The sequence below is a fragment of the Typopeltis vanoorti genome, chromosome 22, assembly GCF_054136105.1.
Source record: "Typopeltis vanoorti isolate ZY-2024b chromosome 22, IOZ_Tvanoo_1.0, whole genome shotgun sequence".
Classification (NCBI taxonomy): Eukaryota; Metazoa; Arthropoda; class Arachnida; order Uropygi; family Thelyphonidae; genus Typopeltis; species Typopeltis vanoorti.
In genome coordinates, this window is record NC_143570.1 from 37,468,378 (window position 1) to 37,483,210 (window position 14,833).

The 14,833-nt window shown below is 34.4% G+C and overlaps 1 protein-coding gene across 7 annotated transcripts in view; it reads right to left on the reverse strand.

Moving 5' to 3' along the window:
* LOC150094318 (cytochrome b5 reductase 4) overlaps window positions 1–14,833 on the reverse strand; it is a 266,376-nt gene that overhangs the window by 185,227 nt on the left and 66,316 nt on the right. For 3 of the 7 annotated variants that reach the window (XR_016550236.1, XM_090411976.1, XM_090411975.1), the window contains exon 1: window positions 9,991–10,257. The exons of 3 other annotated variants lie outside the window; for them this stretch is intronic. Coding sequence is in view for 2 of the 4 variants with exons in the window: in XM_090411976.1 (XP_090268102.1) it covers window positions 9,991–9,993 (3 nt within the window). In the remaining 2 variants the exon portion in view is untranslated. Of the gene's footprint in view, window positions 1–9,672; window positions 10,258–14,833 lie in introns of those variants that run through there. One more of the 7 variants, XM_090411978.1, reaches the window with a different exon arrangement.

The window sequence follows — 14,833 nt, forward strand, 5'->3', positions numbered from 1 at the left end:
TGATGTGCTTTTTAAATCACATTTAAAAAGCACATCAAATTGGCAACCCTCATCCATTCACCTAAGGACACACTCTCTCCTTTATCGTATTCAGGAGTATATGAAGTGACATGTACTTGTGATTTAGTGTACTATGGACAGATAGGAAGAACCATTGACATCTGTCTCAGAGAACATTAGAAATACATTTGACACCAACATTATGGCAAATCAGAACTAGAAGACCATGTTTTGGATACCCCTTTACACAGGATCAATTATAAGTAAGAGAGAGAGAGACTGTTTTTGGAATCAGCAGTGGCTTTAAAACATTCACCAAACCTCAACAAGTATGGATGTATCAATCTACCATCTGTAAAAATCGGTGATACAGTCATTGTAAGATCAAAATTAATATTTGTTAACTCTTTCTTTATTATTATTATTATTATTTCGGGCGACTTCAGGAGTCCTTAGACTCATCGAGGGAGGCCCTAAACATCATGTCCACACAACTATGCGATTACATTCTCACAGTATCTATCATACCTTGCCTCGAACTCGTTCACCGTCATAGCACCCACAACAGACTATGGCAGCTTATTCCACTCATTTACCACTCTAAAAGTAAAGAACCCAGCTCTAACACCCCTGCTAACCACACTCTTTCGCAGCTTCCATAAGCGTCCCCTAGTTCTCTCACCACCAGTCCTGATCTCAAAAATATCCTCTGAATTAATCCTATAGAATCCCTTTAGCAATTTGAATGTCTCAATCATATCTCCCCTTTTCCGCCTATCAACTAGTTTCTGCAACCCACAAATCTTCAACCTGTTCTCATATGGTTCATTCCATAGACCTGTTATCATCTTAGTCACTCGCCTCTGGATCCTCTCCACCTCCTCCCCATCAAGAAGGAACCGAGGTGACCAAATCTGGGCACAGTAGTCGAGATGAGGTCTTATCAAGGCTTGGTACAGAGGTACAATAACTTGCTTGTCTCTGCTCGTCAAGGTATTTTTCAACAACCAAGTGAGTTGATGAGCTGATTTAGCTACTTTTGCAATGTGCCCCCTAAACTTCATCTCCCTATCCACCAACACTCCCAAGTCCCTGGCCTCATCAATCTCTTGGAGTACAGTTCCACCAATGTGGTATACTGCTGCTAATCTTTTCACCCCAAAATGCATAACCTTACATTTTGTCACATTAAATTGACATCCATTCTCCTTAGCCCAGAATGCCAATCTATCTAAATCATCTGCAAGACTTTGACATCTTCTGCATTCACTATTGTCCTACCCAACTTTGCATCATCAGCAAACAAATGAATTGTTCCACTTAGATCCTTCCCTATATCGTTAATGAACAGATTAAACAGCAGTGGTCCAAGAACAGAACCCTGCGGCACACCACTAGTCACAGGCCATCTTTTGGACTCTACTCCTGAATAAACTACTCTTTAATATCTCTCCATCAACCAACCACCTATCCATCTCACCAACCCTATATCCATTCCCATATGTTGTAGTTTACGGATTAGTATTCCATGTGGTATCCTGTCAAACGCCTTTGCCAGGTCCAGCAGTATCACTGTAAACCTATTTCCCTTATCCAGTTCAGCCGTCACCTTGTTATAAAACTTGAGCAAGTTACTGAAGCATGATCTACCCAATTATCCAACAGTAGATGGTGCCAATTTGGACTTTAGTTCCTTGTGTTGTTCATTATAATTTTTAAACTTTTCCCACTGTTAACTAATTGTTGCTGTTTTTTATGCTCTGAAGATTCTTGGTATAACACCAACAAAATACAGCAAATAAGTTAAATAAATATAAATAATTTTCTTATTATTCTTGTGTGGCGAATTAAGACCATTAAAATAAATGAAACATATTACCAAGATCTTTATAAACAATGGGAAGTCCATAATGGTACTGTATTATTTTATGATGTGAAGGTTATTATTTAAGGATGGGATTCAGAAATTATTTGTTTTTTTGTGTCTCCCAAGGTTGCAAGACTATAACACATTAGCAGTGGGTAATCATATATAACTTCAATTGTATGCTGCCTTTCAAAGAGCACTTCTGGTTTTATGCAATAGCATGGACTATTAAGGTTTTCACAAATTATAGGATAATTTTGTGAAATTATCTGTAGCTGCTCCATATATAGAGCAACCACCAAAATATACTTAACTATGAAAGGATTACATAATACCCTAAAGAAACTGCAACAACTGTTGAAATTTTCTTGGATAAAGACATCAGCGAGGCTTCCATATTTATACAAAACATATATGCTACAATGAAATAACAATTATTTATTATTAACAAATATTTAATTTTGTACATCAGAAAATATCATCAGTCACATTTTCATAATTCAACTCACACTAATGTTTTATGATACATAAAGCAAAATATCTGATTAATAACTAATAATTATTTTCATTGTGGCATACATGTTTTGCATAAACAACTGCTGATAGCCCCAAAATATTCACTCTTTACCACCAACAGAAATCTGTTTAATCAGAAACATTAAAAATAGAAGTGGTTTTCTTATTTGCTCTCATGTGCATAATAAATATGAAGAAGACTTCAAAATGTATGTGTTGATGAAAGTAATATGGCATAAGAACTACCAATGGAATAGTTGTTGTAGTTTAAAATTGCATTACTGCTGTGCAAGGTGGATCAAAAATCTTGCTGCTTTTTTTTGTGTGTTTAAAGAACAATTAAATAATGATGGAATGTTATGTCAAGAAAATAAAGCCTTTCACAAGATTTTACCAGAAATAGAACACAAAGCTCAAGATATCCATGTTGATCCAAAAAAATATTTCTGTCACAATGAGTTGAACTGAGTCTCTGGCAGTGGCGGCCCTTGTTTATTAATAACCAGTTTATTAATAAATAAATCTGTAGATTTATTAATAAATTGGTTACTGATTAGGAAAAAAAGAATTTTTTTTTAATTATTTTGTATAGACAGCACCCCCACTTAAAGCTTCACGGGCCACCACTGGTCTCAGGAAAAACTTTGTTAAAGCAATGGACAAAAATGAAGGTAATTTCCATACCTAAATACAAGATTTTAAAAAATTTCAAAAACCAAACTTGGGAATATTTGTTGAACTTCACATCTGGAAAATAATGAGAGAGGAAAAAGTTGAATATAATATCTAAAACAAAACTGGATGCTTGAAAAATTATCAGAAATATTGAAGGGCACTTTAGCACAATACAGATAAATTTTAAAAACATTAGTCAATCAACTTTTAACAAAGTAACACAAGATGGGGACTAAGGACATAAAGAAAATTCACTTCATTCTTGGAAGCAAAGATTTGTGATACGACAAAAGCGATATGTAAGAAAATATAACGAGTGCACTGATATGATAGTTCGTGGTTATAACAAATGTTTCCCAAAAGTTTCAGATTCTCATCTTATGCAATTATCTAAAATAGTTTTTTTATATTATTATTCTAGCACATGGCAACATTTTTAATTGGCAAACCAATTGTTGTATGTACCTTGAATTCCTGTTCTTTGAATTGCTTGTTCCTTTCTTTTAAGCTTACACAGTGATCCAAATGCATTTTTGAAAATTATGGAAACAACTACTGTGTTTGAATAAAAACTTTAGTTTAATTTAACTAAAATCTACATTTGACGTTTTGACCTTTATGTCAAAGTTCTGGAGCATACAACTATACACAGAAAACAAGCTACACTACAATCAAACTACTTTGTTAAAGATACTGACCAACCACTACAACAATTGTTGGCCTGACCTCTGGTGAAAAAAAAAAAAAAAATTTATACATCAACGCTAGAGTCCTATTGTTAGTGTTATCTGTTGGTTGTAGAAATACATTGGGCCAACAAGTATCTATCTATATATATATATTAACATCATGATTATACTTGTACATTCCAGCCAGTTGGTATGGAATGGTTTCTAATACTAGCTGAAGATTGGTTAGATACCAAGGCAGAAGCATTAGCAAGGTCATCTCTTCCTATAGGATAGCCAGGCCAACTTGGGCCTGGCTCCCACTGAAGAGACCTCAATAAAGGTTGAAACTAGTCTGGGTAGTGGCCCTTGCCTTAATGCATAACATTATACATAGCTGCAAGGAGATGTGTTTTGCATTGTGGGAGATACTGAGATAGGAATGTTGGTAGCTTGCTCCACCTTTCCAAGGAATCGCCTGGTGTTTACCACTTTTCCCCAGTCCTGAAGATACTTTCAGGCGTAAACTTTGTTTGCACACACTTGGATAAAGGATTAAACTAAATTTATTATGGGTGATGAAATCATCTACCATCAAAAGAAATTCACAAACATCCATGCAGCGGTGAAACTTGAATCCACTGCCAACTGAAAAGTGCAGATACTATACTAATCCAACAAAGTCAGCAAGTCAAATGTATGTCTGTTAATTATTATTACCTAAGACCCCATGGAATCAGAGACTCATCTAGGAGGTCCTTTTGTCATACACAGCTCATCATACTGTGCCTTGAACACATTCAAATTCTCTGCAAAGACCATACTTCAAGGCAAGGCATTCCAATCATTCACAACTCTGCATGCAAAAAAACCTGCTTTGCACTCTCTTGTTCACACCCTTCTTATGCAGCTTCCAGGGATGACCTCGTGTTCTCCCCTGATATTCCATCGTTTTCTGTAAAACCTCTTCAACCTTGATCCTATAACACCTCCCCCCATACTAACTTGTAGGTCTCTATCACATCACCCATCTTCCTCCTATCCACTAGACTCTGTACATTGCATTTCCTCAACCTTGCCTAGTATTCGACATTCCAGCGATCGGAAACTACCTTAGTCAGTCGCCTCTGGACCATTTCCAACATGTCTTTATCCTTTTGTAAACCAGGTGACCAAATCCATGCAGAGTAGTCCATTTGTGGCCTAATCAGAGCTTATACAACGGAACAAGAATCTCCTTACTTCTACAAGTCAGTGTCCTCTGCATCATTCCCAGAATTTGTTGTGTTGTCCTCACAATTGTGGCAATGTGTCCTCTAAATTTTAGATCCTTATCGACCATCACCCCAAGATCTTTTATTTCCTCTACCTCCAACAATATATCCCCACCAAGTGTAAATTCTACATCCCATCTTTGTTTCCCAAAATTTAAAACCTTAAATTTAATGTTGCAAAACGTTTTGCAACATTAAACTGGCATCCCCACTGCCAAGCCCAATTACTCAATATATTCAAGTCTTCTTGTAAGGCCACAACATCTGCTCTACTCTTTATAGTTCATCCCAACTTTGCTTGTGTTTATAGGCTAGTTTATCTGAAAAACCCTACTACTGCTGTGTGACACCAGTTAATTTGCTTTCAGTTCACAGGCCCTTATAAAGGCTCTTTGTATCCTAGTTTAGATTTGAATCTAGATCTTTTCAGCCAAAGGACACCATCAGTACCAACACAGACAAACTGGGAGGAGACAAAATTAAATTATCCATACACTGAAATCAGACTTCTGAGAAGCTACAATGGAAATTATCTTAAATTGCAATGATTCAATGTATATCAATAGAATCTGATCCACTTTCTCATGGCACAAATGTAAGAAGTAGGTGAATTTTGGCAGAGGTCATAATTTACCTGTGCTTTTAAGTATAATATTTTCATTTTGTAATTTACAATGTGCTATAATATCAAGCATTGACAGTGTGTATATACCAAAGTAGTCTGTGAAATTTTGACAAAACTAATGGTCTACTGAATGTAATTTATAACTGGAATAAAGTCTCTTTTATGAAATTCTTGTTTATGTTTTTTACTGATCAATAATAGCCTATACAAGTGCAATTTGAGAAAACATTCCAATTTTTTTTTTTTTTTGAGTAAATAAAACCGACATTTTAGCCAATAATAAAATACCTTAATGCAAAGAATTTCTTGTAATTTCATTAATTTTTATTATGTATTTTATTTTTATTGTAAATTCCATCCATACAAGATTGCCAGCAATTGTATATTTATTTGTATTTAGGTTTAAATGCTGGCTGAAGCTAATTTTTATGGTTTTAATGGATTGAATTCAGCAACTTTTAATGAATCCAATATTCTCTCTTTTTCACAAAGAGATCTACCAGTATATATAAAAAAAAAGAGAGACAAAAAAGACTGTTGGTGGTGTTGACGTTGATGGTAGTTGTGTATAGCATGAGAATTAAGTGAGGAGAGGAGATGGTGAGATGTGTGTGTGTGTAGCAGTGTAGTCCATGATGAGTTTTTGAACTCCTTGGAGGTGTCACATAATAACAATAATGCAAGGAGTGTAACAAGCGCACACAAGCAACAAAAATAAATCAAGTGGCAGTGATTAATTCAAAAGTCTTAGTACATGGTGACGTCACTGGACACTGGTAGATGGTCTTGGTTTTAATTCTTAAAGTCATAGTTTTATGAATTATGGTTCCCCATATCTTGGAGAATTTCACACAACCATATGTATTAAAGGTTGGTCGATTGGTAGAGCCTCTGCTACTAATGGCTCAGTTAAGTAAGTTGGAGTGTGGTTAGTTGTTGGAAGGGGACCAATCGTTCGATGCTGTTGGCACACTCTCCCTCGATGAGTCTTTGGACTCCCTGGAGGTGTCAAATAATAATAATAATAATAATAATTAACAGTGTTTTTTTGTTTAAAAAAAAAAAAAAACTGATTCCAAAAACAGTTTCTCATGTTTGTACTTCCTGAAGCACGGCTGATTTTCCTATGCTGGTTTGTCCAAGACATGGTCTATAATTATGTTCAAGGCATCACTTGACCATAATTATGGTAGAAGATATATCTTATATTGTTTGATATGGATATTGCCAGATTTTCTAGTTTATATGTAAAAAGACAAGTAGCAAGATTTTTTTTTTCTGAGTTGCACAAGATACAAAAAATACTAATGACATGGCTATAAACCATAAGTTTAAGAGGACTATAACATGGAGAGAGGAACAAATATTTTGTTCATTCTGTTAGAACTGCAGCCATTATATGATGAATATGGTTAAATTCAGCTGTGAGGGAAGAAGTCTGGTTGGAACATAGGTTGAGAACTGTGTAAACTATTTTTTTTAAACATATTTTTGTTGGTGGTGGGGAAGGGGAAGTTTGTGAATGTATTTGCTGATGTGAGATGGCTTTTTGTACATTGTGGGGGGAAAAAAAGTGTCTAAAGACCGCATTATTATTATCTCTCTCTGTCACAATTAACAGATTCTGAGATATAGGAGAAATGCGTCTCATTGTATGGTAAGCCATGTAGACAAATAAAGACTACATCATCAAGGTATATTAGCCAGATAGAAGGTTTAAGAACAGTTGTGTCAAGAGCACGTTTTTTAAAATCTTCCCATAAACACTGAAGGGAGGTGAGAATCCCTTACTTCTATCTATATTTTGCCCTTCTAAGAATGAAGTAATCAGCATGGACAGGAAAACTGTAGCAATTAGATGTTGGGGTGAAAACCTTAATTAATGATAAAGGGTCAGCAAGAAAGACAGTGGTGAAGAGAAGTGATGTCAAAATTGACCTTATTAATATTGCTTAAAATCAAATTTTGGTGTAAAGATTTGAAATGGGCAGAATGTTTCTATAATGAGAGGTATTGCCAGTGAGAGAGAGTAGATTTTGCTAACTGTTTGGCAATTCTGAAGGAGAGGGGTATTAAGTTTATGGATTTTTGGTCTTATCATAAATGTAAAGTCCAGTGGTCTGTTCTGTCTTGTGCCATTGCTTTCTTGCTTTTCCAATTCTTCTTGTTCTATTTATTTTATATTTATACAGCAATTTTGGTAATCTGATTTTGCCCATTCAATTTAGATGATCTATTTTTGTTTCTATTTACTTATATAATAATTTAGTAGGTTTAAATTCAGGGATTGCAACCTTTCTCCATTTGTTTTAATCCCACATTGTACATCCAGATGTTTTTCTGAGAAATGTCGCTTCTATTTTTGAATCCATTTATCATTGGATTTTTGTTTATATATATATACATGGGAGAGAAGACTTACAAGGTTTAACCTTCTTTATTAATTCAGGAAATCATATTTCTGAGTCATCTTTTTACTTTATTTTTATCTGGGAGTTGGTGGGATCATAATCTAAAAGTCTATAAGTAATGTAATCTCTAGGTAAGACATGCAGTTTTAATATATTCACTAGCATTGTGGACCACAGTGACACTGTCATTATATTTACATACAGAACAGTGAGTTGGCTCTTAGAGAGGTTTTTTGAGAAGACAGTATGGGTGAGCTTATAGTTTGATAATACAGAAACCTTGCTCTAGAAACCAAATATATAACTTTTAAAACCACTTCAGGTCTCCAATAAGAAGGGTGGTGATCTCATGCCAGGCAACAAACTGTCTACTACTGAGATCGTGTCTCTGCCCTCCAAGTAACAGACCATGGATCAGAATTTTGCAGTCTCTTAGTGAAAGCAGAGATGCTATCCACTTGGTAATGAGGCCAACATCTCTAATCTTAAACAAAAAATGTGAAGAAATCCCTTCTGCATTTCTGAAGAAATTCAATGATGCCAATATGCATGTCTCTATAAACTGTTGCCTTATCTAATTATTTAGCAGAAATCTTATCCTCATAAACTTATATTTGCAATAATAATATAACTTTGATCTATTATAACTTTGGATTCTCAGCTGTGGACCTTTATCCTCAGGCAAAAAAATTCCACTTGAAAAAGCCTGACATTATTCACCTTGTGTAATTGTCCTAGTGGACTATCAATAAAGGAGATTTGGAAGATGAAAGCAAGTAAGCTGAAGTTTTGAAAAACTCCTATCCTTTATTGTGTTTCATTTTCATTGTCTAAATCTCTTACCCTACTCCTTGGGTGCACTTACTTCTGTTAGTACAGTACAGTACAGTACTGCATCTCTTCAGCCTGAATGTCAAAACATACTCCAACCAGTGCAGCGAGAACTGGCATATCCACCCACTATACCAATCTATTCAATTCAATATAGCAAATAAGCAACTGTAGCTAAAACCAGCATTAAGCTCATTTATGCATAATGACCTTAATGTGAAAACTAGTAAAAGATTCATAATATGGCACTACACTGTGTTTTCCTGTTGCTTTGAATGAGAAAACACATGTAATTTTAAAAGTCTTGTAGCTGGCAGTTACTGAAAATTCTGTTCCAATGCATGCATTTATATATTAAAATACATGCAACTAATTTTCTAACTGGATCCATTAAATGAGAAAGCAACTGTGCATTAATAAAACATTTCTGAAACAGCCTGCAAAACACGTCACTCATAACCTAAACAAAAATTATAATTGGAGTAATAATTATTTTGTTGATAAATATTAATATAATCACTTAATATTACTAATAAGATTTCATCATCATAAATTCCCACAATATTCTACATATGCCAGTGCCTCTCTGTGCTTTGAAACTAAAATTCCTAACCCAGAAACCCCTCATTGCTGCTTGTTATCTGATTTTATATAAAGAATGCTAATATGTATGAACCATTATGTGAACATATTTTAATTACACTGATAGATTTTATAATATATATACACAATACATAATTAACATCCTAAGGAACATGCGTAGCATCAAGATGTGAAAAATATCTATTGAAATTCTAGTACTTACGCTATAAGAAAATCTATCAACTTTGTGTACGACTTTTCTGCGATAAGTGATAACTAATGCTGTAATTAACGTGATGACTTCATTTCATTTAGATTTGTTAACGAGAAAATTATATTAGTAACAAATTTTCTGAAATGGAAATACCGGTTTATTATGATCTCGCTTAATCGGAAAAAATAAAAATAAAAAAGTTGGTAAGAACTGACAAATTAAAAGTCTTTTGACTGATCGTGATGTGTACTAATGCTAGAATTGTATTAGAATAATACTAAAGCCCCATAAGTAACAAAACAGTAGTCAGCTCGTCTCGCTTCTCACCATAGCTAAATCAACCAATTTTCCACAGCCCGTGTTATGAAAGAGGCGGTTACTAACTCTACCAATAATAATATGTACTTGGGTGTTTACGTCGATTTTGCTGAGTCAATGAATTAAAAATTCAAGTTTCTTCAGGAAGAAGAAAAATACTACTTGTTTTCGCCATAAGTTGCCTAGTTTTGAAATGGGAAAACAAAGCATCGAAAAGGCTCCTCAAGTCAGCGAAGACAATTAAAACCATGCAGAGCTGTCATTATATTGCCAGCGAAAAAAGCCACAAGTCACAACTAAAGAAAGGAGCAGGCTATAGTTCTCAGTCGCCCCCTTTTTTGTTAACTTTTGCATTTTTTTTTACTTCAAAATTAAATAATAATAATAATAATAATAATAGACAATTTGTATTTCGCGAAGTAAAAACTTTTCCTACTAATATAATAAGTTTTATTTTAATATAATCATAATTACAAAATCACATTGTCAAAGATTTCTTTTTTGTGTGTGTGGATGGAATGTTGTCTGCTAAGCATGCTTTGCTAGTGCCAAGCCTAATAACTAAGGAAGTTAGATTCTGATTTTGTGTTAAGTCAGAATAAATGTAAAAATAATAAAATAATTTCATATGTATGTAATTTTTTTTCCTTGCAATTAATTCGCGCAACATAACTGCATTTAATTTATTATCTGACTATTTGGAACATCGTAGCCACCTCATCCCACCAGGGTGACCACAGAGCAAAAATATTTCGTACTAACTTATGCAGGAAAAAGGTACTAGATCTGAAAAAAAAAAAAAAGTACTAAATTTCTAAATTTTCATTTGCTTTCGTTTCACTCTATTTATGGCATTTTACGGTATTACTATCTTATTATCATAGATGAACTCAATGTAAAACCGCTAAATTAACACATGTACAACAAACATGAAAAGAAAAAAAGTCAAACTTACCTCACTGTAGTCATCAATGAGTCCAAGAGCTGCAGTTGTCAATCATCATAACTGAAGTCCCAATTGTAACTCTAGCACTTCACATGTGTGTTAATTTACCATATAATTTTTAGTCTCATTTTAGCGTTTTAAAATAATGTAACATTAAATCTCCAGTTATTATGCTATTTACATATATACAGGGGTTCTCACCCACAAGAAAAACACTGGAAGTATTTATTCATTATTTTTATCAGATTTTGCTAAATTAATTAACTCTTCAGAAATAGTAGAATCTGTAGCTGATGAATGTTTCAATTTTTCTTTTGTCAAAAGGAGTCCATTCATCAAAGGAGTTTTTTTTTTTTTTTGAGATTTCATTACATGAATCTACAGCCAAAGCATTTTTATAAGATAGTTACATTTAGTGCGTCCACACTGTATTTTCTTAGCAATTTCATTATCATGAACAATTGTTTTCAATAGAGTTGGAAGGGTATCTATAAGCCACAAAAGCAGATTGTGTTCGTCATCCAGGGCAGTTCCGTTCGTTTGCGCCTCTGAGTGCAAAATTTTTGTGCCTCCCCCCCCTTTCCATTAAAAATTAAAGGATCCCGAAGTACAATAACACGTTACGAATAATTTTTATTATACTGCACATTAAGAGGAATGTATATTAAAATAAAGAAAAAACGCAAATAGTAAAAAAAAACCTTATTTTTATATAATAAACAAACATCCTCCTATAATGTAACATGGAACACGACAAGAAAAGAAGAAGAGACTCTCAGAATAACTCAGCGTGCAATGGAACGTAGGATTTGTAACATCAGCAAAATGAACATGTTAGAAACACAGAACTAAGCAAGCGATCAGGCATAAAAGATATGGTAACTGCAGTATAATATAGGCAGGTCACATAGCCAGACTCAGGAATAATAGATGGACATATAGAATATTCACCTGACAAGAATAAAGAGAAAACCAGGAAGACCACCTACAAGATGAGAAGATCCACTAGTGAAATCTATGGATATAACATGGAAGAGAGGCTCAAGATCGAGATCTTGGAGGCATCTTTGTGACCTGCACTCATGGAGAAATCCTGAGTGAGACACAGGAAGAAAACTCAAGAAATTCCTAGAATGTTTGTTCACTGTGCTGAGCTGTGATTAAAGTAAGTTGTGTTGAAGCTCGTACCATTTATTTAACTACCCAGCGACTCAGCCCCGCACTGAAATCTCTCACATTCGAAGGTAACAAATATGCACAAACTGTTCAGTGTATTATTTATTCCCTATTTTTTATGAACGTGTTCGATTATATCGCCCCTAAATTGTGCCGCCCGGGTTTTTTGTACCCCTGTACAGAAGGGACCTGTCTGCATCATATGCACATAATCTAAATTCTGCCTCTTTAATTTATTTTTCCGACTAGTATTTGGAACTGGATTTAAACAATGACATTATACCTGGTGAGCTTCTTTTAGATTCTACATTCTGCTAGTGTTTTGGAGTGTTTGCATAACGAATCAATAAACATTTGCTACCATTAATGCTTATATCACAAAATTTACAATAAGCAGTGTGTCTTTACTTTTACGTGAATAAATCCAGGATTTAAGAATGGGATCCTCCAACCATTCTTCTTTGAATTTTTGCTTATATGATTTTTTCATCTTTTTAGATGAACCTTGTAAACCTGAATTTGAATCATAACTATCATCACTTTCTCTTTTATTTGAATTAATTACCTGGGTGAGAAGTGGTTTCTTGTGAATTGGAAGGGCTGGCATTGAGATCATCACTTTCAATAGTTCGTTTATGTACTTCACTGACTCATGCACTCATTGTCCCCTGAGAATCAGAATCAAATTTAAATTTAGAAAGTTTTTCTTGTCACTTGTCCATGTTTAAAAGTAAAATCTAAATAATATTTCCGATATAGAATTACACAAGTTTTTGTTAATAAAATTAATAAAAACACTGAACTTCTTATAACGCTCGAGAAGTGTTTGAACAGCAAAGAATATATTTTCATTGGCTAATGCCAGTGATTGCGTGAGTATGGGATCGTGGGGGGGTAGGAAAAGTAGAGAAATCATATTATTGTAGCGATCAGTGAGAGGGGTAGGAAAAAAAGAGAAATCATATTATTGTATCATTGAATGTGACATATGGGGAGGTGGGAGAAGAGAAGAGAAAAATATTCAACTCATATGTCTAACTCTCATGTTGTTGTTGTTATTATTATTACTATTCGTAAGGGGAAAAGTACTAAATCTGTTGGTGAACGTACTAAAACACTAAAAATTTATAAAACGTACTAGATCTAGTACGAAAGTACTAGACATGGTCACTCTGCATCTCACTGTTTGTTGGGAAACAAATAAAAAAATAAAAGTGAAAAAAGTTCATACAAATTACCACTAGCACACTCTGTTGACAAACTTAGAACTTATTTCTTAATCAGAAAATAATTAAGAACTAATTAACACTGAGATCGTAGGCTAACTATTTTTCAATAAAGATTAAGACAATTTTCTTTGAATGCAGTGGGGAAATAAAACAGACTGTACTGAGTGGCAATTTTATATGAACTTATACTAGATTCCAACCAATTTCCGCCAGAAACAGCGCATCAATAGATCACGACGCTATGGCATTTGCTCTTCGATTGGTAAAGACCAAAGAATCCTACCTTTAGAACTTAGCAGCTTTATTTACTAGGAAAACTATTTAGGCCTCTTCTTCAGTCGATTCCCGAATAAGTCAGTCTTTCATAGTGTATACTTCACCATAAAAGAAACTCAATTTCAATCCTACAACTCAGGAAAATTGACGATGGAGCATCCAAGTAAATACAGTACAAGTAAATTGCAGACATGGCTAACGTATTTGCTTTCCAATCAACTGCCTGCAAGTTCGAATGTCCCTGTGGGCATGGATGCTTGTGATGGTCTTTAGGTGGAAGATGAATTTCATAAAGCGATGCGAGACTAAAGTCTCATACTAATTAATGAAAGAAATTTGAAAAAGTTCCATTCTGGGTCCCTAGAGGAGTTTCTGGACTATTTATAAATAAATAAAATAATAAAAAAAATCCTTAGCCCACCCATGGTACTGATACATATACAACCTTTCATGGATGGGAGACACTCACAAAAAATGTAACTGGTAGTTAGGATTAGGAATAACACACATATCATCTAGTATGCTATGGGAATACAGTTAAGATTGTCAATGGCAGGAGTTTCATGTTCTACCTCCCTGCCTCCAAAATAATAAAAGAATACCAGAGAAACAGGGGCCGGTCCGAGAGTATCTGATGCCCCAAGGCAAAGAAAATTTAGGCGCCCCTATACATTGTCTCTCTCTATATATTTTGTCATACTCATGCAAGCACACGTTCACCTACACATGTGGATATTTATAGCCTTAGCGTGGATAGTTTTAGGGCCCCCTAGGCGATTGCCTAGGTTCGCCTAATAATAAAACCGGCTCTGCAGAGGAACTAAGATGTTTACTTATTTTTTAATCGGTATACACAAGGGTAACTTTAATAATATTCTGATGTAAATAAAAAAGTTCCATTCTGTTTGTGAACTGCAGTTTCTTGCAAATAATCTATCAGAATTATTCATAAACTGCGACTCACGACATTTCCTAATGAAAGTCACTCGAGGAAATGCTATACATTTAAAATAATGCTAATGTAGATTGTCATAAAGTCTACATACAAGAATTACAAAACGTTTATAAAAGTATCAAAACACTAGTAACGTTGAAAAATGATATTTTTGAAATTCACAACGTGTGGGTAGTATTTATCACATTATTCTCCACATTGCACTGTATCACAGAACGACAGTTATGCTAATGCATTCCTCCTCTGATGCAACAACTATCATTGCATGCG